At 36.5% G+C, this 26,748-nt stretch overlaps 1 protein-coding gene across 12 annotated transcripts in view; it reads left to right on the top strand.

Moving 5' to 3' along the window:
* Positions 1 to 26,748, top strand: part of CAGE1 (cancer antigen 1) — a 110,652-nt gene that overhangs the window by 67,321 nt on the left and 16,583 nt on the right. For all 12 annotated transcript variants that reach the window (XM_077144005.1, XM_077144006.1, XM_077144000.1 and 9 more), the window contains 2 exons: positions 4,065 to 4,169; positions 4,956 to 5,026. In XM_077144005.1, coding sequence (XP_077000120.1) covers positions 4,065 to 4,169; positions 4,956 to 5,026 — 176 coding nt within the window. The remainder of the gene's footprint in view (positions 1 to 4,064; positions 4,170 to 4,955; positions 5,027 to 26,748) is intronic.

Here is a 26,748-nt window from a genome sequence, read left to right as displayed (position 1 = left end):
GTGCAATCGGTTAGCGCGCGGTACTTATAAGAAGTAAACATCATAAATGTATTTGAAGCCCCTGCATCCCCTCTCCAGTTGCATTCTCCCTCTCCTACCCCAGCAGGAGCCATTATCCTGAATTTGGCGTTTACATTTACATCATTTAAATAAAATTCCCTGCATATATATATATGTATCTTTAAACGATGGGTAATATTGTTTTCTCTTTATAAAAATGCTCTCATATTTTGTGTATCAACCTTATAATTGTGAGATTCTTCCTTGCTACGGGTATAGCTCTAATTTGCTCATTTTCATTCCTTCATAGATTTTAAATATGCAAATAAATTGTAGTTCATACTAGAAAATCTCAGATGCATCCAGACTTTGTCCACATTTTTATAGAGTTGAAAATCATTATGTGCATAAATTATTTTAAAATTTTATTAATATGTCAAATATTTTACATAATTCTTAATGGATGCATAATATTACATATAGAATGGATATTAAACAATTGTTTTAACTATTCCTTTTCTTGGATATTTGGGTTCTTTCCACTTTTGGCTACAGGGCTTTCTCTTCTGTGGGTTAGTTTCTTAGAATAGATTATGGAAGTAGGATTACTGCCTCTAAAGGTATAAATACACATATGGTCCCTATATACACAATCAAATGAATTTTCAAAAAAGTTGAAATTTACCTTGCAAACATCAGTATGTCAGTGTTACTGTTCCATCAAAACTTCCCCAGCCTGAAATGTTATTATTTAAATTTTTAAAAAGCAATTTCCCTTTTAATTTATACTTCTAGTAAGAGAGGACATTTTTCAATATGTTGCTTTACTAGTTTTATCTGTGGGACAGTTTCATCTTCAGATTTTAACACTGCAGAATTTAACAATTCTTTTTAGCACAAATTTTAACACATGCACTTTTATTTTCAAAGAATAAGAATTGTGATGGAATAAATATCCATATGTGCAGACTCCGTACTGCTCCCCAAGCCAAGGTGTTCTAAATTCATACACCACATATTCACAGATTGCTACCCATCTAAAGATTTTTTGCTTTTTCTTCAATTTAGCTTGTTTATAAAAACTGAATTCTCCTTTTCTTACTTCACTTAGTCATGGAGTCTAACTCAGCAGGGAATGGGGAGTGTAGGGGGAGTTTTACAATGAGAACTGAGATCCTCTCTAGAGGCAACAGAAGATGCCAAAATCAAAGCCAAAAATCTTTGAAAGAGTGTCAGGGAAGCCTCAAGCATCACTGACCAACTAGGAGGGTGGGGTGGGGATGTGGTAGCACCAAGACACAGTTATCTGTGGATCCAGAAACCTACGACCAGGTAAGCAGAGCCTACTAGAGAAGGCTTGTGTCTGCGAACTGTCTAGTAAATAGGAGGGTCCAAGGCAGAATAGTACTTTGAGCTCTGCTCTCACCTGACCTATCATCTATTTGGCATTTAGTGGGCCGCATCCCCTGTTGTATTGTCAAATGCATTTAAATTCACTATATTAACCCTCACTTCTCTTCCTTTTATTCAACATCTGCTTCCTTTTGGTGGAGACTTTTGAGTGGGTTCAGTTTTCCAAACATCCAGCCCTAAAGCATGATAGCATCTCCAAGACAGCAAGGAAAAGGATACCACTTTAAGACAAGACAGTTTCCATTAATAGTATTCAAAAAGCTATGTTGTCACCACCCCACCCTTTAAATTATTACATAAATATTACTTCACATTTTAAAAAGTACTTTTTGGTATGCTTTCATGCAGATACTTCAGACTTTTTTTAGGGTTATGACTTTAAGAGATTGCATGTTTTCCAAAACTTTTCTATTTAAAATATTAAGGAAAAGAGTTAAATATCTAGAATATAAAGAACTCTCAAAACTTAATAATAAGAAAACTAGCAATTAGATTTCAAAAAATAAACACACAGGCAAAAGATTTTAACAGACACTTCACCAAGAAGCTATATGGATGGTAAATAAGCACATGAAAAGAGGCTCAAAATCATTAAGTTTTAGGGAAATGCAAATTAAAACCACAGTGAGATACCACTACACACCTACTAGTATATCTAAAATTTAAGTCTGATCATAACAAGTGTTGAAGAGAATGTGGAGCAAATGAAGCTCTCATACGCTGCTAGTGGGAATGTAAAATGGCACAGCTACTTTGGAAAACATATTGGGGTTTCTTAAAAAGTTAAACATACTCCCTCATTCTACAACTAGGTATTTGCCTGAGAGAAATGAAAGCATGTGTTTATACAAAGCTCATATATTAAGGTTCATATCCTCCTTATTTGCATTAGCTCAAAACTGAAAGCAACCCAAACATTTATCGATAGGCGAATGGATAAACAAATTCTGGTATATCCATACAATGAAATATTATTCAGTAATAAAAAAGGAGTGAATTACTGATATAGATGTGGTATGGACAAATCTTAAAATAATTCCATATTACTGAGGGAAAAGAACCTGATTTGAAAAGTAAATACAGTTTGATTCCATTATATAAAATTCTAGAAAATGTGAACCAGTCTACATGACAGCAGCTCAACAGATTAGAGGTTGCCTGGGGCTTGTGTGGAGCAGTGAAAGTCCTTTGAAGGATTACAAAGGGCCAACAGGAAAGTTTAGTGATGGGGAGGGTGATATATGTTCATTATCTTAATTGTGGTCATGTTGCATGTTTCTATTCATGTCAAAACTTATCAGGTCGTATACTTTAAATATGTGCAGTTTATTCTTTATCAGTTATACTTTGCAAAGTTGTTGAAATCTAAACTCTTTAGTAGAAATTTAAAATTTTGGATTCCTTTTCACTGTAATCCAGAAAATGAACTTTTGGAGAATCTTTATCTGTAAAATAAATATTATCCTTTAAGAAATCTTTTGCTGTTCTTTCTTCAGTCTGAAGTTAGCAAATGAAAAGCCACTCTGATGGCTTAAAAAGTTTATTATTTTGATCTTGGAAGCCACTTAAAATAAAATTCAAAATATGCTATAAAGTCTATAATGGAACACAGACAAAAGGAATTCCATGCTGACTTGGTAAAAATTCATGCGGATGTGCTGAGAAGAGGCAATGAAATGGAATGGAAAAGCCCTACATGAATCATTATAGATTCTTGTCTCTGCTCTTCCGCTTCTAGTCTTGTCCTTTCATAAATCTTTTAAATTCTCTTCACCTCAGTTCCATCTGTTAATTTGAGATACTATCTGCAATATCTATCTTAAATAAGGCATGGAAGTCAGAGAAGCAGGACAACTGACTTGGTAGTCCCCATTAGTCTAGTACTCTAAGAGAGAAAAAGAAGGTTGCTGTTTCTGCAGCAAATTTGCTCCCCTAGTATTTCCTATGCTTCACCCCAGACACATAAATATATTTAAAAATTTTCAAGAATTGATGGCTTTCTTAACGTCGTTATTTAATGGGAAATTTTTCTGTAGTTTTTCTTCTATAATTGCTTTGAAAATTAAGGTAACTGCTAGGGGAACTTGCGAATACTGGTTCCTGATAATTAATCCTAGATATCACCTTTTGAGATACAGTTTTAAACTTTTAATGATTTTCTTGCAAATTAAGTTTTAACCTAGGTCAAAATATGAAACACATTCAATGGAGCCTCTTTCAAAACCCGTAGTCCCATATGCAAGGGAGAATTTTTATTAAACCCGAAAATGCATTATCAAGCACAGCATCAGTGCTTCGCTTCAGATGGAATCAAATTAGCATATACATTGGTTATCTATGGAAAAGAGGTAATGAAGATTTGGACTTGATAAATATTTGTGTGCATTCACAGATATTTAATTATTTGCAAAGCTGTTTCAAGTTCTAAAATAAGAGAAAAGATTAGACACCATTGTAACTTCTACTCATCTGTTTCTCCTAAGTGCAGTCTAACCAGGACCTGATTCATAGCATCTCATAATTTACCTGTAGTACAACTCAGTTTATGAGACTATTCAAATAAAGGATAGCTTCTTGTGCTCATTTGTCCTTAGCATCCATATATGACTTTCATGGCAGTTTTCAGGTTAGTATTTTTACTGTTTCCATAGATTGGAAAACTGAGAAAACTTCTAGAGTCAAAAGAAGATCACTGCAACAGACTTATTGAAGAAAATGACAAGTATCAAAGACATCTAGGCAACTTAATAAATAAGGTACAGATTTTCTTACAGATATATTTGTCTTTTTAAAACTATGCCAGATACTGAAGTAATGGAATTTTGGAATTAAAAAGGCTATGAGGAATTGTACAATATACCCACAATGATCCTTTTAGTTCATAATGACATTATAAACTGCCCCCATTAACCTTTCAGATGAAAGCTAGCAAAGAACATTGTGTGTTTCTATGTATTCTGCTGCAAGCAATTTCAAGTCTTAGTGTTGTTACCTAATTTTCAGGGTAATTCTAAATCTTACAAAGTTTGTATTGTAGTTTACACTTTTGCAACTGCATCATTTTTAAGAAAATAGGCTAATCCTTAGTGCTAGATGAACCAATTTTTCTTAATATTAAAATAATACTTCCGAAGGCTATTTTTGTGTGGAAGACCTCTGTATTATTATAGTTGATTCACGACAGTTTTCCATGTTTGGACACTTGAACTTTTCCTGCATAATGAGCAGTCACATTATAATTATATATTTATTCATATTCCGGGTCTCAAAATAAAAGGAGGGGTGCGTGGGTAGTTCGGTGGTTAGAATGCTCACCTTCCATGCAGGAGACCCAGGTTCGATTCCCGGACCATGCACCCCCAAAATAAATAAATAAATTAAATTAAAGGAAGATATTTTGCTGATTATAAAGCTTTCATTGATGGGAATCACATTATTGAACTTCCCATTTGTAGAGAAAGAGAAAAAAAGCAAAAATAAACAAAATTAAAAAAAATTTAGAATTTATCAGAGAATCATTTGTTTAGCTTATTTTTTTCAAGGTTACATCATATGAAGAAATTATCGAATGTGCTGACCAAAGACTTGAGGTCTCCCACTCCCACATTGCACAGTAAGTTGAAAAAGCTTCATCTTTAATATGGAAACATTTACTAATATCTTATTTTGCTCTCTGATTTGCTAAGTTCCTTTTCTCAGACTCCTGAAAAGAGGGAAAATGTGCAATTCTACAAATTAATACCATTTGCTATTAATATAGTTAATCTATTTCATGTCTGGACTACCCAAACCGAGCTGAAAAACCAGATTTTCTTCTTTCTTTCCCAGAGATTCCTTTGATTTCAAAAAAATAAATTAGTGGTGAAGAAATTAATGAAAATCATTCAAAAATTTTAAAGGACCTCATGGTGTCTAAATGATATAACAGGCAATGCTTAAAATTTCTTCACCAGATGTGTTTGAGCAATCAAATCAAACTCTTATTCATACATATGTCAAATATCAGACAAACTCTCTCACTAGAATGAGATTCAGTTTGAAACACTCCAAAATTAGTGTTCTTAACTTCTAAAAGAAGTTTTTCTAATTTATTATCCTCATTTCTTCTTCTTCCATCCTTTTCCTAATTTCCTTCAAACTGTACTGGTTATCATTAGAGTTTAAAGAAAAAGTCCAGTCTTACAAAGAAAGCACCCCTCCCTCCAAATAAAAACTTTTTATAGGACCAATTTACCCCAAGATAATTGAAAGACGATGTAAGTATTCATAGACAATTTTGTTTTTCACTGTTTTTTTCTAAGCAGAAGCAATGGTTAAGTAATTTTCTCAGTTTTCAGACTGATGCCAGAAAGTTTTAAATTTGGAGGGGGAAGAGGATGTTGTTATGCATTTAAAAGAAGCGCAGTTAGGTTCCAAGTTCCCTAACCAAGAAAATTCAGCCAATGCTCAATTATCATGAACTCATGAAATATCAAAATAAAAAATAAGCCAATAATTTAAAACCAATATCAAACCATGACTTTGGTCCTGTTGCTTTGTTCCAGTTATTCTTAAAATTAAAAAATTAAAAATATATATTTTGTAAAATTTCAATGGCTGAGAGATTTCAGAGTTGAGAGATTATTCTGGAGGTTATTGTTATACATTGTATACATATCCCTTTTTCGTTTATGGGGTATTGGGGTGGCTGGAGGAAAGTGCCTGACTGTTGAGCTGTGTTCCAGTAGCCTAGATTCTTGAAGATGATTGTGTAACTATACAGCTTTTACAATGTGACTGTGTGATTGTGAAAATCTTGTGTCTGATGCTCCTTTTATCCAGGATATAGACTGAAGAGTAAAAAAATAATTAAATAACAGGCGGAATAAAGGGTAAAAAAAATTGGGTAGATTGAAAGACTAGTGGTCAAGGAGAGGGGGGTAAGGGGTATGGGATATATGAGTTTTTTCTTTCTTCTTTTTCTGAAGTGATGCAAATGTTCTAAAAATGATTATGGTGATGAATACACAACTATGTGATGGTATTATGAGCCATTGATTTTATATCATGTATGGACTTCATGTGTGTGAAGATTTCTCAATCACAATATTTTTAAAAAAGAAAGGAAAAAAGAACTGGCCAGAAGTGTAGGGAGAGAACTGGGAGAAAGGGACAAATTGGATGTTTTCTTCTATTTGCTTTTCTTTTAAACTGATTTTATTGAGGCCTAAATTACATACAACCAATGCACCTATTTTGTGTGTACAGTTCTCAGACAGATGTCACCATCAGATAATAGCACATTTCTGTCTGGCAGGTAGTTCTGGTGCATTTTGACAAATGTATACACTTATTTAACCACTATTCTCATCAAAATATATAACATTTTCATCATATTAAAAGTTCCCTTGTACCCCTCCCAGTCATTCCCCTGGATTTGGCCTGTTCCAAATTTGATTTCTGTCACCATACATTAGTTTTTGCCAATTTTTGAATTCTATATCAATGAAATTATACAGTGTATATATATATATATATATATATATATATATATATATATATATTCTTATTTTTAAATTAAACTTAACCTCATATAAACACAAACAATCTTACCATATGCTCATTCCATTCTTGATATATAATCACTAACTCACAATATCATCACATAGTTGTATATTCATCCTCATGATCATTTCTTAGAACATTTGCATCAATTCAGAAAGAGAAATAAAAAGAAAACAGTAAAAAATTCATACATACCATGCCCCTTACCCCTCGCTTTCATTGATCACTAGCATTTCAATCTACTGAATTTGTTTTAACATTTGTTCCCCTTATTATTTATTTAAGCATATATTCTTTTATACATACAGTATATATTCTTTTGCATGGTGCTTCATCAATGTCATTGTGTGGATCATTAATTTGTTCCTTTTTATTTCTGGGTAAAATTTCATTGTGTGAGTGTACCACAATTAGTTTATCCACTCACCTGTTGAGAGACATTTGGGTTATTTCTAGTTTGGGATTATTATGAATGAAGCTGCTATGAACATTTTGTATAAAGCATTTGTGTAGATGTTTTTTGAATCATTTTTCTCGGTAAATACCTAAGAATGGAATTTCTTGGTCCAATAGTTAAGTATATGCTTAACTTTTCCAAAGTCATTGTATAATCTTATACTCCCATTAGTAATTTTTGAGATTTCCAGTTGCCCTATATTCTCATTGTACTTGGTCTTGTTATTAATTTTAATGTTTAGCCATTATTATTTACAAACGAGTTTTAATCTTTAATATAACTCCAGATCAAACAAACTAAAATCCCAGATAGGGCCTGGTAATTAATGTAGTTCAAAAGCTGTCCAGGTGATTCTAATATCTAGAAAGGGTTAAGAACCACTTCCAGATATTAGGTGCATTGATTTATTTAAAGTGGTCAGTGTTGTAATTCATTTCTAATCAAATATGGTCTGCTTTATACGTAAAGAACATTTTAATTATAGTGATCAGCTTTGGCCTCATTTCTTCCAGAAATATCCAACATACATATTATCAGAGTAATGTTTCTTGGAACTGGTATTGGTCTGCTATTTTTGTTAAAATCTAGCAGTGTTTAAGGTATTGCTCTTCAAACATTCACAGGCTATATTATAATTTTTCAATTCACATGACTTGGATTTTTAGAAACAGCTGATCACTACAAAAGCCACTAATGATAGTTGATTTTTCCTAAAAGGTTGAAAAAAGGTGAAGTCCATTTTGTACATTCATCTGAAGTGATCTTTCTGAAATATGAATCCAATCATACCATTTTGCCCCCTTAAAACACTTTAGTTAATTTCCATCACTTCCAGGTAAAGGTCAGAATCGTTTCCAAGACCTGCAAGTTTCTTCATGATCTGATTACTTCCTATTTCTCCAGTCTGATGGCCAACCTTGCCTTCTGTCCTCCAACCATACTGGAGATATAGTTTCTCAAATCCATCACATTCCCTTTTGCCTCAGGGCTTTAGCAGATACTGTTCCACCTGGAATGCTCAGACGCCCCCCATCCCAGTTATCACCTACTATCCTTCAGATTTCTGCTCAAATGCCATTTCCTTAGAGTTTGTTCACTCATGCATCTCTCTCCAAACACCACTTTCTCTGTAACATCTGTGGCCAGTCCAGTTTCACATATTGAAGCCCCTACTCCATGCATTTCTGGTTCTGGAACATCAGCCTCTAGAATTTGAGACTTGTCCTCCACCTCCCCCACCCCACTAAAGTAGCATTGGATTATAACCCAAAGTATAAAATAAATATCCATGAGTCCATACTGATACAAATAAATGATTAAAGAAATAAATAAGTGGAAGAAAATAGACAAGTATTCCATGCTGAAGAATTAAAAAAAAAAAACTTCTGTAGATATTTCACTCTCAAGCAGGGGAACAAAACTCCCTACTCCTTTAGCATGAACTATACTTACTGACTTCTTTCCAAAGAATACAGTATAGAAAGGGCTGGGGGAAAGAGTAACTTTAAAGTAGTGAAATCTGACAAAAATTACTTAGGCAGGGTAATCAAGATTAAAATCAACAGTGATAAGTCATATTGATAGTATGTACCCTTGATATGATGTGATAAGAATGACACTTTACCCTTTGATTTTCCTCCCCAAAACCTATAACCCCTGTCTAATCATGAAAAAAAGATCAGAGAAGCCCTAATTGAGGGGCAGTCTCTAAAATAGCTTACCAGTACTCCTCTATACTCTCAAGATCATCAAAAATAAGGAAAGTCTGACAAACTACTATAGCCAAAAGAAGCCTAATGGGACACACTCACTAAATATAATGTGGTCTCTAGGAAAAAAACTAAGAAATAACTAAAATGGAATCAGGATTAAAATATTGCTTTTCTGGGGTACATAATATTTTCAAACCAGTGCAGATGCCATTTCTCCCCAAGTTGATCCATAGATTCAATGCAATCCCAATCAAAATCCCAGTAGGCTTTAGTACAGAAATGGACAAACTGATTCTAAAATCCATTTGGAAATTCAAAGGACATAGAGTAGCCAAAAGAACTCCAAGACAAAACTGGAGGACAATCCCTCCAATTAATATGATTCTAACAGTTTTTATAAAACAATAGTAATCTAAGCAATATGGCATTAGTGTAAAAATAGAAAAAAGATCAATGTAACAGAACAGAGAGTCAAAAGGTAAAGACCCATACACATATGGACAACTGATTTCAGACAAAGGTGCAAAGGCAGTAATGAAGTGGGAAAAGGATAGTCTTTTCAGCAAATGGTGCTAAAATTGTTAGATATCCATTTACAAAGAAAAGAACCTTGCACCACGTCCAGAATTAACTCAAAATGAATAATAGACCCAAATGTGAAAGCTAAAACTGTAAAAATGTCTGGAGGAAAACATAAGCAAAAATCTCTGTAACCTTGGGTTAGACATCGATTTCTTAGATATATCACTAAAAGTATGATCCATAAAAGAAAACTTTGATAAATTAGACTTTATCAAAATTAAAACTCTGCTCTTCAAAAGACAGTTAAAAGAGTGAAAAGACAAGCCACAGTTTGAAATAACATATTTGCAAATCAAATGATGAAGAACATCTATCCAGAATATAAAAAGAACTCTCAAAACTCAATAATGAGAAAATAAACAATCAAATAAAAATGAGCATAGACTTGAATACTTCACAAGGAAGATATGTAGATGGCAGATAAGCACATGAAAAGATGCTTTACATCGTTAAGTCATTAAGGAAATTGCCAATTGAAATCATGAGCTGCTACCACACACTTATTAGGATGTCTAAAATTAAAAATACTGACCATTGTGAGTTTTGGCAAGTATGTGTTACAGCTGAAATGCTCATGCACTCCTGATTGGATTAATATGATACAACCATTCTGGAAAAGTTTGGCAGTTTCTTAAAAGGTAAAATGCAAGCCACCTTTTGATTCAGTCACTCCACTCCTATATGTGTTGATCCAAGAGAAAAGAGAACATGTGTTCATACAAAGATGACTGTTCACAGTAGCTTTATTTGTAATAATCCAAAATTAGAAACAATCCAACTATCTATCAACTGGTGATAAATTGTGAAATAGCTATATAATGAAATAATTTTCAGCAATAAAGAAGGAATTATTTTGTATGTACAACAACATGGAGGAATCTCAAAATAATTAAGCTGAGTGTATGAAGCCAGACAAAAAAAAAAAGAATACATATATACTCTATGATTCTATTTATATAGAATTCTAGAAAACATAAACTAACCTACAGTGACAGCGGTTAAGTGGTTGTCTGAGAATGCAGGGGATGAGGAGGATGAGAGGGCAGGATTACTGAGGGACACAGAAATTGGGAGAGTATGATACGTTCACCCTCTTAACTTTGATGATTGTTTCATGGGTATATATGTATGTCAAAACATCAGATTGTATGTGAGACTATTGTATGTCAAGTATACCTCAATAAAGATGCTTTTTAAAAATCCTAAGTGATAAAGCAGACTCTTAGGGAGATTAGTCTAACTTCGCATGCTACATGTTGGTCCAGTTAGCACTCTCACATCACTCAATGGTGCTGTTTTGCTTGCCTAGCTCTCAGAAAATGCTGCTGGTGCTGTCAAAGGAGGACATCACTTCCTTACACAATAACCAAGGGCTCCATTTACTTAGGCTTAGGTGTAGTTTTTTGCCCTCAGTTGTATAAAGCCACCTTCAAGGGCACTGTATATGAATATATTCCATTGTTGCTTTGCTGGACACTTGGAAAAATTTCCTCTTTCTCTCCTCGGGTATTCATTCCACTTCCCAAGAGTTGGGGCCTTTCTTTTCAACTCCACAAATACAAAAGGTTTATTCCATACCATTTCTGTGGTAATAAAGTTCAACAGACAGAGGCTTTTGCTATACAAAGGGCTTATCTGATATTGTCTTCTCTCTCTCTTGGTTTTGACACTTATCTGTACTCTTTGAAAACATAAGCCTGATATCTCTGGAGAATAAGGCAGAGATTACAAATGACAACCTACAAATTATATCCTGGGGCAGATGTGTTTTGTTTAGTCTATATAATGCTTAAAATATTTTTAATTAATTTAAAATTATAAAAGGGAGATTTCCTATAAAAATCTAGAATTCCATCTTTTCTTTAAAATTAATAAGATCTAGGAGAGGATGGTGGGGAGATGGCAGAATATGAAGCTCTAGGAATCTGGCTCTCCACCAGAACAACTATTGAACTGGCAAGCACAGTCTGAAACAACTCTTTTGAACTCTAGAGTCTAGTAGCACACTGTGTAGCATCCAGGGAACAGTTGGAGGAAGAAGCTGGTCAGTTGTGGTAAATTTCACTCTCCATGAAGCAGCCTTGTGGCAGGCAGCAGTGGGGTCCTCAACCCTGGCTCCTGGTGCAGCTTGCTAGTGACAAGGTATAAAAGACCTAGTTACCCTAGATCCAGAGGTATGTGATCAGAATGCTGATCACTGCTTGTGATCAGCTACTTCAGATTGCTGGGGTCTGCTCTGAAGGTGGCCATTATTCCAACCCACCTCAGGGAAAAGAAGCAGGAGTCTTAAAGAAAATATTGTTCCTCAAAGCTACAGAAAACAGTTAAAGGGCTGCGTTAATTGAGCAAGTGCCAAATCAAGAAAACAGTTTCAAAAAGCCATAGAGGAAGGTTCTGGCATTCCCATTATGGGTCCCTGGCCTTATTCCAACTGGGAAAGACTGATATAGGAAACTCCTCTCAGACTCATCTCCCACACCCAGAACTTGCCATGCAGGCAAAAGGAGCTTAGGATAGCTAAAGCAGTAAAAGAAACAATCAAGCAGCCTGGAGCAAAGGTTTGCCTACTTTAAGTCCTACAATAAAGCACCTGGAGAGAAAGAATGACTATTTCATAGGGAGTAAAGGGGACATCAAATTTCTGTAAATAGGGGAACTTCTAAGGCCACTAGCAAGGACAAGCCCAGGACAAGACACAGGCTCAGAAAAGGCAGGGATAACCCTGTACTTTCCATATGTCTCCTGTGACCTTCTTGATGGGAGGATTGAACTCTTAGCAAACAAGCCAAGGCAAGCACCAGCTAACAGAAAGTCAAATTGCAAAGGCTGTGAAAGGTATTTCTTGCCTTGGCTTGTTTGAGTTTATTATCTCCTGGCACTTAAGGAAATCTCTTTCATATTACTTTCTGGATACAAACTCAAGGAACAGATAGCTCAGGGATTAAGTCCCAGAATTAAGACTTTAAAATACTAAAATACTCAGTGTCCAGTGAGAGATTACAAGACAAACAAGGAGACAGGAAATGATAGGCCATCCAAAGGAAGAGGATAAAAATCCAGAAAACATCAATATAGATGACCAGACTGTGGCCAGATAAAGACTTGTAAAAAATGATCCTCAATATGCTCAAGGAAAAGAAGTGAAATATAGAGAAAAAACTAAAGGAGGTCAGTAGAACAATGAATGAACAATATGAGACTCTCAATAAAGAGACAGCACTTTTACAACACAGTCAAACAGAACTACTGGGGTTGAAGACCACAATAACTAGATGAAAACTTCCTTAATGAGTTTTAACAGCCGATTGGAGCTGGCAAAAGAGAAATCAGTGGATTTGAAGACAACACAATTGAAATGAATGAGGCTGAGGAAGAGAAAACAGAAGTAGAAGAAGCAACCTAAGAGACCTATGGAAATCATCAAGCATACCAATATATACATTATGGGAAACCGAGAAGGAAAAGAAAGAGAGAAAAGGTCAGAAGTAATATTTAAAGAAATAATAACAGAAAACTTCCCAATCTTATAAAAAAAAGCCAAAAAGTGAATATGCACATCCAAGAATCCCAAGGAACACTAAACAGGATAAACTTAAAGAGAAATACACCTACACATAAAATAGTCAAACTGTTGAATGCAGGAGAGAGTCCTGAAAGCTGCAAGAGAAAAGCAACCTACTATGTGCAAGGGGTCCCAAAAAGATTGTCAGTTTCTCAGCAGAAACCACGGAATCAAGAAGGCACTGGTTGAAATACTTAAAGTACTGAGAGAAAACAAATTCCATCCAAGAATGTTAGATGGGGTAAGAATATCTTTCAAAAATGAGGGAGGGTGGGCCATGGTGGCTCAGCAGGCAGAGCTCTTGCCTGCCATGACAGAGACCTCGGTTTGATTCCCGGTTCCTGCCCATGTTTAGGAAAAAAAAAAAGAGGGAGAGAGCGGTGCAATAGTGGCTCAGTGGCAGAATTCTCACCTGCCATGCCAGAGACCTGGGTTCGATTCCTGGAGCCCGCCCATGTGAAAAAAAAATGAGGGGAGAGATTTAAATCTTCCTAGAAAAAGAAAAACTGAGGGAGTTTGTCACTGATAGATCTGCCCTACAAGTAATGCTGAACAGTGCTCTTCAGACTGAAAGGAAAAGACACTAGAACAGTGGAAAGCAACAGAAAGAAATAATGACCTCTGATAAAGGTAATCATATGGGTAATTATAAATGCCAATAGCATTGTATTGTATTTTTTGGTATGTAATTTCACCTTTAAATTCTTACAGGTTCAAAAATGCAAATGTATAAATAGAAGTGATAAATCTATGCTTTGGGAAATACAATGTTTAAAGATATAATTTGTAATAAGTACAACCAAAAAGTTTGGGTGGGAGAGTGTTGATGGTATAGGAAAAGGGTAGCTGTTTGCTCTTGAGATTAAGCTGGTATAAAATCAAACATGATCGTTATAGATTGAGAATGTTAAATTTTAGCCCATGTTAACCACAAAGAAAATATATGAAAAATATATACAGAAAAAAAAAGAAGGCATTCAGAATTGTACAATGTAAAAAGTAAAATACATATGAAAGAAGGCATTAATTGAGAGGCAAATTGAGAGAGAAGAGTTGAGAGACAAAAAAAGTATATAAGACTTATAAAGACAATGTAGCAAAATGGCAGAAGAAAGTTCTGCATTATCACTAATTACTTTAAATGTAAATAGATTAAACTTTCTAGTCAAAGATAGAAATTGGTGGAATGTATTCAAAAAATGCTGTTTACAAGAAACTCACCTTAAATTCAAAGATATAAACATGATGAAAATGAAAGGATGAAAAAATACGTATCATATAAGTGGCCAAATTGATTTGTTTAATTTTTTTTTTATAAATGAAAAAATAACAGTTTATGGTTTAAGACATGCTCGTTTGAACTCTTCATATCTTGGAAAATTTTTTAAAAAGACCTTCATTTACTACAAGACTTTTTTTTTCTCTATTTAATGCTGAAGTCCCTTTATTTTTTTATTTTTTTAACTTTTTTTTATTAATTTAAAAAATTAACAAACAAAACATTTAGATATCATTCTGTTATACATATATAATCAGTAATTCTTAATATCATCACATAGTTGCATATTCATCATTTCTTAGTACATTTGCATCGATTTAGAAAAAGAAATAAAATGATAATAGAGAAAAAAAGACTATACATACCATACCCCTTACCCCTCACTTTCATTTACCACTAGCATTTCAAACTGAGTTTATTTTAACATTTGTTCCCCCTATTATTTATTTTTATTCCATATGTTCTACTCTTCTGTTGATATAGTAGCTAAAAGGAGCATCAGACATAAGGTTTTCACATTCACAGAGTCTCATTGTGAAAGCTATATCATTGTTCAATCATCATCAAGAAACATGGCTACTGGAACACAGCACTACATTTTCAGGCGATTCCCTCCAGCCTCTCCACTACATCTTGAACAACAAGGTGATATCTACTTAATGCGTAAGAATATCCTCCAGGATAACCTCTCGACTCTGTTTGGAATCTCTCAGCCATTGACACTTTGTCTCATTTTACTCTTCCCCCTTTTGGTCGAGGAGGTTCTCTCAATCCCTTGATGTTAGTTCTCAGCTCATTCTAGGGGTTTTCTCAGTCCCTTGATGCTGAGTCTCAGCTCATTCCAGGATCTTTGTCCCACGTTGCCAGGAAGGTCCACACCCCTGGGAGTCATGTCCCACGCAGAGAGGGCAAGGGTGGTAAGACTGCTCATCATATTGGCTGGAGAGAGCGGCCACATCTGAGCAACAAAAGAAGCTCTCTTGGGGGTGACTCTTAGGTCTAAATTTTAAGTAGACTTAACCTATCCTTTGTGGGGTTAAGTTTCATATGAACAAACCCCAAGACTGGGGGCTCAGCCTATAGCTTTGGTTGTCCACATTGCTTGTGAGAATATCAAGAATTCAACTTGGGGAAGTTGAATTTCTCCCCACTCTCACCATTCCCCGAAGGGGGCTTGCAAATACTTTTCCAGTCACTGATCAAATCATTCTGGGATTCATCGGGGGATCACTCTGGACAAACGAACAAAATCTCATGTGCTACCTGAGATTCCAAGTACTTATGACCTTCAATCAAACTATCTACATGAGTTATATTAGGAAATGCTCTAGTCAAAATATAAATTTTGTAACAAATAAACATTTTTTGCTTTAGTCTCACACATATGTTTAATGTTTTTAAATTTGTTTTTGTTTGTTTGTTTGTTTTATGCCAATTGATTTTTTGCAAGCCTGCCAAGTCCACTCGATTGAGAAAGAATTGTCTCTTTATAAATGGTGCTGGGAAAAGTGATTTTCAGTAATCATATGGTGTATATCCCTATATTACACCATATAGGAAGATTAACTCAAAATGGATCAAAGACCTAAGTATAAGAGAGAACTGTAAAACTCATAGAAGAAAATAAAGGGAAGTTTCTTCAGGACTTGTGTTAGGCAATGGCTTCGTTGACTTTACACCCAAAGTATGAGCAACAAAATAAAAAAATAGATCAATGGGACTTCACCAAAATTAAAAACTTTTGTGCATCAAAGAACTTTATCATGACAGTAAAGGCAACCTACAGAATGGGAGAAAATATTTGGAAACCACACATCCAATAAGTATTTAATTTCCAGAATATACAATGAAATCCTAGAACTCAACAACAAAAAGTCAAACCCAATTAAAAAAAACATGGACAAAAGACTTGAATAAGCATATCTCCAAAGACGATATATATACAAATAGCAAAATGCACATGAAAAGATGCTAAACATCTTTGTTTATGGTTTGCAGAAATGCAAATGAAGTCCATAGTGTAATATCATTTCACACCCCCTAGAATGGCTGCTATTAAAAAACAAAAAGTAACAAATCTGGAGAGGATTTGGAGAAATAAGAACATGCGTTCATTGCTGGTGGGAATGTAAAATGGTGCAGCGCTGTGGAAAACAGTTTGGCAGTTCCTCAAAAACTTTGGTATAGAATTACTGTATAACTTGCAAGCCACTTCTGTATATAACCAGATAAATTGAAAGGAGGGACTCAAACAGATATTTGCACACTGATGTTCATAGCAGCATTATTCACAATTGCCAAAAGTTGGAAGTACCTGTTTTGGTTTGCTAAAGCTTCCAGAATGCAATATACCAGAAATAGAACGCCTTTTAAAAAAAGGATTTTATTAAGTTGCAAATTTGCAGTTCTAAGGCTGTGAAAATGTTCAAATTAAGGAACCAACAAGACGTTACTTCATTCAAGAAAGACTGATGCTGTCTGATCATCTCTCTCAGCTGGAAGGCACATGGCAACGTCTGCTAGCTTTATCTCCCAACTTCTTCTTTCATGAGACTCCCCCTAGGGCACTTTCCTTCATCTCCAAAGCCTCTAGCTGTTTGGTCTCTAAAGCTTTTTCCACAATGGTTCCCTCTTAAACGACTCCAGTAAGCAACCCCATCTTGAATGGGTGGAGATACATGTCCATGGAAACCACCTAATTAAAAGGTCCCACCCACAATTGGATAAGTCACATCTCCATGGAAACAACTTAATCAAAAGATCCCACCCAGCAATACTGAATCAGGGTTAAAGAACACAGCTTTTTGGGGATACACAATAGTTTCAAACTAGCACAGCAACCCAACTATCCATCAAAGATGAATGGTTAAGCAAAATGTGGTATGTACACACAATAGAATATTATTCAGCACTAAAAGGCAATGAAGATACATGTGACAATATGGGTGAATCTTTTTTTTTAATAATTTTTTATTAATTAAAAAAATTACAAGAGGAGAGAGGAGGGGCCAAGATGGCGGCTTAGCAATGTGCGCATTTTAGTTCGTCCTCCAGAACAACTACTAAATAACTAGAAACAGTACTGAACAGCTCCTGGAGCCACATCAGTGACCGGACACACAGCATACCCCAGTCGGGACCAGCTGGACCGGCTGCAAGCCTCCCCAAAACCGTGAGTTCCCCAAGCTGCGGTGCCCGGCGCCCCTCCCCAACAGGCGGCTTCCCAGAGGGAAAGGAAAGACACTCTAACCTGGTCAGAGGTCACTCATTGAGCTCCTGGAAAAAGAGGAAAGGGGAGGAAACGGAGGCTTTTGTGGCTGTGTCTAGAGACTTGGCAGCCTCTGGATTCAGTGGCGGGAGTTCTCAGGCTGCAACTGCCCCAGGCATAGGCAGAAATGAGCTGCTTTCAAGGCTGTCTCTCACCTGTGCCTTCCCCAGGAGAGAGGTGAAGCCCAAATCAGGTGGAATCCCTCCATCAAGGAACTCAGACCCCAGGGCTTGGCAATTTGAAGCCATTAAAACCAGCCTACAACCTCTCCTCTGTCTCCACCATGCCCCCAGCAGGGAGAGTCTTCCAAAGTTAAAAGTGCCGCAACATCTTTTGCTGGTATGACCCGCAGGCAGATGCGCCACGTACTGGGCAGGTTAAGAAAAAAAGAGCCCAGAGACTTCACAGGAAAGTCTTTTAACCTGCTGGATCTCACCCTCAGGGAAAACTGATGCAGGTGACTCCTTGCCCCCGATAGGAGGCCAGTTTAGTCTGGGAAAACCTGGCTCGAGTCTATAATACCTACATAGACCCTCCTAAGGGTGGGGAGAGAAAAGGCACCATACAAGCAGGGCAAGAAACAAGAAAACAAGAACTGAAAAATTATCATCTGTTAAACAAACCTAAGCTAGAGGTCCAGAAAAAGCTGAACTGAAGGTCAAAGAACAGATAGACAACAAATTCATCTAGCAAGAAAACCCTAGGTAAGAGAAGTGAAAGCAATCACCAGAATAAACTAATTAAGGTAATTAAATGTCCAGACGCCAGCAAAAAATAACAAATCACATCAGGAAAATTGAAGATATGGCCCAGTCAAAGGAACAAACCAATAGTTCAAACGGGATAGAAGAGCTGAAACAACTAATTCAGAATATACGAACAGACATGGAAAACCTCATCAAAAACCAAATCATGAATTGAGGGAGGATATGAAGAAGGCAAGGAACGAACAAAAAGAAGAAATGGAAAGTCTGAAAAAACAAATCATGGAACTTATGGGGATGAAAGATACAGTAGAAGAGATGAAAAAAAACAGTGGAAACCTACAATGGTAGATTTCAAGAGACAGAGGTTAGGATTAGTGAACTGGAGGATGGAACATCTGAAATCCGACAAGATACAGAAACTACAGGGAAAAATATGGAAAAATATGAGCAGGGACTCAGGGAATTGAATGATAATATGAAGCGCACAAATATACATGTTGTGGGTGTCCTGGAAGGAGACGAGAAGGGAAAAGGAGGAGAAAAACTAATGGAGAAAATTATCACTGAAAATTTCCCAACTCTTATGAAAGACCTAAAATTACAGATCCAAGAAGTGCAGCGTACTGCAAAGAGAATAGATCCAAATAGACGTTCTCCAAGACACTTACTAGTCAGAATGTCAGAGGTCAAAGAGAAAGAGAGGATCTTGAAAGCAGCAAGAGAAAAGCAATCCATCACATACAAGGGAGGCCCAATAAGACTATGTGCAGATCTCTCAGCAGAAACCATGGAGGCGAGAAGACAGTGGGATAATATATGTAAATTATTAAAAAAGGAAAACTGTCAATCAAGAATTCTATATCCAGCAAAATTGTCCTTCAAAAATGAGGGAGAAATTAAAACATTTTCAGACAAAAATTCACAGAGAGAATTTGTGACCAAGAGACCAGCTCTGCAAGAAATACTAAAGGGAACACTAGAGACAGACGTGAAGACAGAAGAGAGAGGTGTGGAGAAGAGTGTAGAAAGGAAGACTATGAGTAAAGGTAAAAAGAAGGAAAATTAGATATGACATACAAAATCCAGAAGGCAAAATAGTAGAAGAAAGTACTACCCATGCAGTAATAACACTGAATGTTAATGGATTAAACTCTCCAATCAAAAGACATAGTCTGGCAGAATGGATTAAAAAAACAGGACCCATCTATATGCTGTCTCTACTCAAAGGACACGAGGCCAAGGACACAAATGGACATTTACACACCAATGTTTATAGCAGCATTATTAACAATTGCCAAGAGATGGAAACAGCTAAAATGTCCATCAACAGACAATTGACTAAACAAACTGTGACATTTATGTAAGATGGAATGTTATGCAGCTGTAAGATAGAATAAAGTTATGAAGTATGTAACAACATGAATGAACTTTGAGGACATTATGCTGGGTGTGATTAGCCAGAAACAAAAGGACAAGTACTGTATGGTCTCAGTGATGTGAACTGATATTAGTGAATAAACTTGGAATACTTCCTTGGTAACAGAGACCATCAGGAGATGGAGATAGGGTGAGATATTGGGTGATTGGAGCTGAAGGGATACAGATTGTGCAACAGGACTGAATATAAAAACTCAGAAATGGACAGCACAATACTACCTAACTCTAATGTAATTATGTTAAAACACTGAATGAAGCTGCATGTGAGAATGATAGAGGGAGGAGGGCTGGGGACATAGATGAAATCAGAAAGAAAGATAGATGGTAAAGATCAAGATGGTATAATCTAGGAATGCCTAGAGTGTATAATGATGGTGAAATGTACAATGTACAAATTTTAAAAATGTTTTTGCATGAGGAAGAACAAAGGAATGTCATTATTGCAGGGTGCTGAAAATAGATGATAATTAATACTTTAAAATGTCACCTTATGTGTGAGACTAAAGCAAAAAATGTTTATTTGTTACAAAATTTATCTTTTGACTAGAGCATTTCCTAATATAACGCATGTAGATAGTTTGATTGAAGGTCATAAGTACTTGGAATCTCAGGTAGCACATGAGATTTTGTTGGTTTGTCCAGAGTGATGCCCCGATGAATCCCAGAGTGATTTGATCAGTGACTGGAAAAGTATTTGCAAGCCCCCTTCAGGGAATGGTGAGAGTGGGGAGAACTTCAACTTCCCCAAGTTGAATTCTTGATATTCTTACAAGCAGTGTGGACAACCAAAGCTATAGGTTGAGCCCCCAGTCTTGGGGTTTGTTCATATGAAACTTAACCCCACAAAGGATAGGTCAAGTCTACTTAAAATTTAGGTCTAAGAGTCACCCCCAAGAGAGCCTCTTTTGTTGCTCAGATGTGGCCTCTCTCTCCAGCCAACATGAAGAACGGTCTCACCACCCTCCCGCTCTCTGCATGGGACATGACTCCCAGGGGTGTGGACCTTCCTGGCAACGTGGGACAGAGATCCTGGAATGAGCTGAGACTCAGCATCAAGGGACTGAGAAAAACCCTAGAATGAGCTGAGAATAAACACCAAGGGATTGAGAGAACCTTCTCGAACAAAGGGGGAAGAGTGAAATGAGACAAAGTGTCAATGGCTGAGAGATTCCAAACAGAATTGAGAGGTTATCCTGAAGGTTATTCTTATGCATTAAGTATATATCACCTTGTTGTTAAGATATAGCGGAGAAGCTAGAGGGAACTGCCTGAAAATGTAGAGCTGTGTTCAGGTAGCCATGTTCCTTGATGATGATTGAACAATGATATAGCTTTCACAATGAGACTCTGTGAAAGTGAAAATGTTGTGTCTCATGCTCCTTTTAACTACTACATCAACAGAAGAGTAGAACATATGGAATAAAAATAAATAATAGGGGGAACAAATGTTAAAATAAATTTAGTTTGAAATACTAGTGGTAAATGAAAGCAAGGGGTAAGGGGTATGATATGTATAATCTTTTTTTTTCTCTGTTATCATTTTATTTCTTTTTTGTTGTCTTTTTATTTATTTTTCTAAATCGATGCAAATGTTCTAAGAAATGATGAATGTGCAACTATGTGATGATATTAAGAATTACTGATTGCTCCTTCCCGGGCCGGCTGAGAGTCTCGGAGAGGCAAGTTTCCCAAGCCGAGGCGGCCGGCGCCCCTCTTTTGCGGGCGGCTTCCAGTCTCGGCTTCGAGTCCGTGGCTGCTAGTCTCGGATCAGAGGGCTATCCAAGCCACAGTGGCCCCCCCCCCCCGGGGGGCGGCTTCCTGGTCTGGTAGGGAATTCCCCAGGCCACAGCGGCCGGTGACCGACGCCCCTCCCCTGCGGGCGATTTCCTGGTCTGGTGGCGAATTCCCCGGGCCCGCTGTAGCTGGCGACCAGCCACAGGTTCCCCTCAAGCCGCAGCGGCTGACGCCCCCACCACGCACGGCCCCTGAACCAACGGAGAGAATTGGATCGGAAATCCCCAGGCCACGGAGATCGGTGACCGGGGGGATCCATTCCAAACACGTGAGACAAACGTGTGCCACGAGTGCCACCTACTGGCCAGGATAAGAAAAACAGAACCCAGAGATTTCACAGAAAAATCTTACAACCTTGTTGGGTCCGACACCCAGGGAAATCTGACTAAATGCCCAGACGCCAGCAGCAGAAGATAATGGTCCACACTCAGAAGATTGAGAATATGGCCCAGTCAAAGGAAGAAACCAATAGTTCAAATGAGATACAAGAGCTGAGACAACTAATGCTGAATATACGAACAGAAATGGAAAACCTCTTCAAAAATGAAATCGATAAATTGAGGGAGGACATGAAGAGGACATGGGCTGAACATAAAGAAGAAATAGAAAAACTGAAAAAACAAATCACAGAACTTATGGAAGTGAAGGATAAAGTAGAAAAGATGGAAAAAACAATGGATACCTACAATGATAGATTTAAAGAGACAGAAGATAGAATTAGTGATTTGGAGGATGGAACATCTGAATTCCAAAAAGAAACAGAAACTATTGGGAAAAGAATGGAAAAATTTGAACAGGGTATCAGGGAACTCAAGGACAATATGAAGCGCACAAATATACGTGTTGTGGGTGTCCCAGAAGGAGAAGAGAAGGGAAAAGGAGGAGAAAAACTAATGGAAGAAATTATCACTGAAAATTTCCCAACTCTTATGAAAGACCTAAAATTACAGATCCAAGAAGTGCAGCGCACCCCAAAGAGATTAGACCCAAATAGGCGTTCTCCAAGACACTTACTAGTTAGAATGTCAGAGGTCAAAGAGAAAGAGAGGATCTTGAAAGCAGCAAGAGAAAAACAATCCATCACATACAAGGGAAACCCAATAAGACTATGTGTAGATTTCTCAGCAGAAACCATGGAAGCTAGAAGACAGTGGGATGATATATTTAAATTACTAAAAGAGAAAAACTGCCAACCAAGACTCCTATATCCAGCAAAATTATCCTTCAAAAATGAGGGAGAAATTAAAACATTCTCAGACAAAAAGTCACTGAGAGAATTTGTGACCAAGAGACCAGCTCTGCAAGAAATACTAAAGGGAGCACTAGAGTCAGACACGAAAAGACAGAAGAGAGAGGTATGGAGAAGAGTGCAGAAAGAAGGAAAGTCAGATATGATATATATAATACAAAAGGCAAAATGTTACAGGAAAATATTATCCAAACAGTAATAACACTAAATGTCAATGGACTGAATTCCCCAATCAATAGACATAGATTGGCAGAATGGATTAAAAAACAGGATCCTTCTATATGCTGTCTACAGGAAACACATCTTAGACCCAAAGATAAACATAGGTTGAAAGTGAAAGGTTGGGAAAAGATATTTCATGCAAATAACAACCAGAAAAGAGCAGGAGTGGCTATACTAATATCCAACAAATTAGACTTCAAATGTAAAACAGTTAAAAGAGACAAAGAAGGACACTATATACTAATAAAAGGAACAATTAAACAAGAAGACATAACAATCATAAATATTTACGCACCGAACCAGAATGCCCCAAAATATGTGAGGAATACACTGCAAACACCGAAAAGGGAAATAGACTCATATACCATAATAGTTGGAGACTTCAATTCACCACTCTCATCAATGGACAGAACATCTAGACAGAGGATCAATAAAGAAATAGAGAATCTGAATATTACTATAAATGAGCTAGACTTAACAGACATTTATAGGACATTACATCCCACAACAGCAGGATACACCTTTTTCTCAAGTGCTCATGGATCATTCTCAAAGATAGACCATATGCTGGGTCACAAAGCAAGTCTTAACAAATTTAAAAAGATTGAAATCATACACAACACTTTCTTGGATCATAAAGGAATGAAGTTGGAAATCAATAATAGGCGGAGTGCCAGAAAGTTCACAAATACATGGAGGCTCAACAGCACACTCCTAAACAACGAGTGGGTCAAAGAAGAAATTGCAAGAGAAATTAGCAAATACCTCGAGGCGAATGAAAATGAAAACACAACATATCAAAACTTATGGGACGCAGCAAAGGCAGTGCTAAGAGGGAAATTTATTGCCCTAAATGCCTATATCAGAAAAGAAGAAAAGGCAAAAATGCAGGAATTAACTGTCCACTTGGAAGAACTGGAGAAAGAACAGCAAACTAATCCCAAAGCAAGCAAAAGGAAAGAAATAACAAAGATCAGAGCAGAAATAAATGAAATTGAAAACATGAAAACAATAGAGAAAATCAATAAGGCCAGAAGTTGGTTCTATGAGAAAATCAATAAGATTGATGGGCCCTTAGCAAGATTGACAAAAAGAAGAAGAGAGAGGATGCAAATAAATAAGATCAGAAATGGAAGAGGAGACATAACTACTGACCTCACAGAAATAAAGGAGGTAATAACAGGATACTATGAACAACTTTACGCTAATAAATACAACAATTTAGAGGAAATGGACGGGTTCCTGGAAAGACACGAACAACCAACTTTGACTCAAGAAGACATAGATGACCTCAACAAACCAATCACAAGTAAAGAAATTGAATCAGTCATTCAAAAGCTTCCTAAAAAGAAAAGTCCAGGACCAGACGGCTTCACATCTGAATTCTATCAGACATTCCAGAAAGAATTAGTACCAACTCTCCTCAAACTCTTCAAAAAAATCGAAGCAGAGGGAAAATTACCTAATTCATTCTATGAAGCCAACATCACCCTCATACCAAAACCAGGCAAAGATATTACAAAAAAAGAAAACTACAGGCCAATCTCTCTAATGAATATAGATGCAAAAATCCTCAATAAAATTCTAGCAAATCGTATCCAACAACACATTAAAAGAATTATACATCATGACCAAGTAGGATTCATCCCAGGTATGCAAGGATGGTTCAACATAAGAAAATCAATTAATGTAATACACCACATCAACAAATCAAGGCAGAAAAATCACATGATCATCTCAATTGATGCAGAGAAGGCATTTGACAAGATTCAACATCCTTTCCTGTTGAAAACACTTCAAAAGATAGGAATACAAGGGAACTTCCTTAAAATGATAGAGGGAATATATGAAAAACCCACAGCTAATATCATCCTCAATGGGGAAAAATTGAAAACTTTCCCCCTAAGATCAGGAACAAGACAAGGATGTCCACTATCACCACTATTATTCAACATTGTGTTGGAAGTTCTAGCCAGAGCAATTAGACAAGAAAAAGAAATACAAGGCATCAAAACTGGAAAGGAAGAAGTAAAACTATCACTGTTTGCAGATGATATGAATACTATATGTCGAAAACCCGGAAAAATCCACAACAAAACTATTAGAGCTAATAAATGAGTACAGCAAAGAAGCAGGTTACAAGATCAACATTCATAAATCTGTAGCATTTCTATACACTAGCAATGAACAGGTGGAGGGGGAAATCACGAAATGAATCCGATTTACAATTGCAACTAAAAGAATAAAATACCTAGGAATAAATTTAACTAAAGAGACAAAAAAACCTATATAAAGAAAACTACAAAAAACTGCTAAAAGAAATCACAGAAGACCTAAATAGGTGGAAGGGCATCTCGTGTTCATGGATTGGAAGACTAAATATAGTTAAGATGTTAATCAATCCTACCTAAATTGATTTACAGATTCAATGCAATACCAATCAAAATCCCAACAACTTATTTTTCAGAAATAGAAAAACCAATAAGCAAATTTATCTGGAAGGGCAGGTTGCCCTGAATTGCTAAAAACATCTTGAGGAAAAAAAACGAAGCTGGAGGTCTTGCACTGCCTGACTTTAAGGCATATTATGAAGCCACAGTGGTCAAAACAGCATGGTATTGGCATAAAGATAGATATATCGACCAATGGAATCGAATAGAGTGCTCAGATATAGACCCTCTCATCTATGGACATTTGATCTTTGATAAGGCAGTCAAGCCAACTCACCTGGGACAGAACAGTCTCTTCAATAAATGATGCCTAGAGAACTGGATATCCATATGCAAAAGAATGAAAGAAGACCCATATCTCACACCCTACACAAAAGTTAACTCAAAATGGATCAAAGATCTAAACATTAGGTCTAAGACCATAAAACAGTTAGAGGAAAATGTAGGGAGATATCTTATGAATCTTACAATTGGAGGCAGTTTTATGGACCTTAAACCTAAAGCAAGAGCACTGAAGAAGGAAATAAATAAATGGGAACTCCTCAAAATTAAACACTCTTGTGCATCAAAGAACTTCATCAAGAAAGTAGAAAGACAGCCTACACAATGGGAATCAATATTTGGAAATGACATATCAGATAAAGGTCTAGTATCCAGAATTCATAATGAGATTGTACAACTCAACAACAAAAAGACAGCCAACCCAATTACAAAATGGGAAAAAGACTTGAATAGGCACCTCTCAGAGGAGGAAATACAAATGGCCAAAAGGCACATGAAGAGATGCTCAATGTCCCTGGCCATTAGAGAAATGCAAATCAAAGCCATAATGAGATATCATCTCACACCCACCAGAATGGCCATTATCAACAAAACAGAAAATGACAAGTGCTGGAGAGGATGCGGTGAAAGAGGCACACTTATCCACTGTTGGTGGGAACGTCAAATGGTGCAACCACTGTGGAAGGCAGTTTGGCGGTTCCTCAAAAAGCTGAATATAGAATTGCCATATGGCCCAGCAATATCATTGCTGGGAATCTACTCAAAGGAATTAAGGGCAAAAACTCCAACG

This window comes from Tamandua tetradactyla, chromosome 25 (assembly GCF_023851605.1).
Source record: "Tamandua tetradactyla isolate mTamTet1 chromosome 25, mTamTet1.pri, whole genome shotgun sequence".
Lineage (NCBI taxonomy): Eukaryota > Metazoa > Chordata > Mammalia > Pilosa > Myrmecophagidae > Tamandua > Tamandua tetradactyla.
This window is presented reverse-complemented; position numbering and strand designations above follow the sequence as displayed.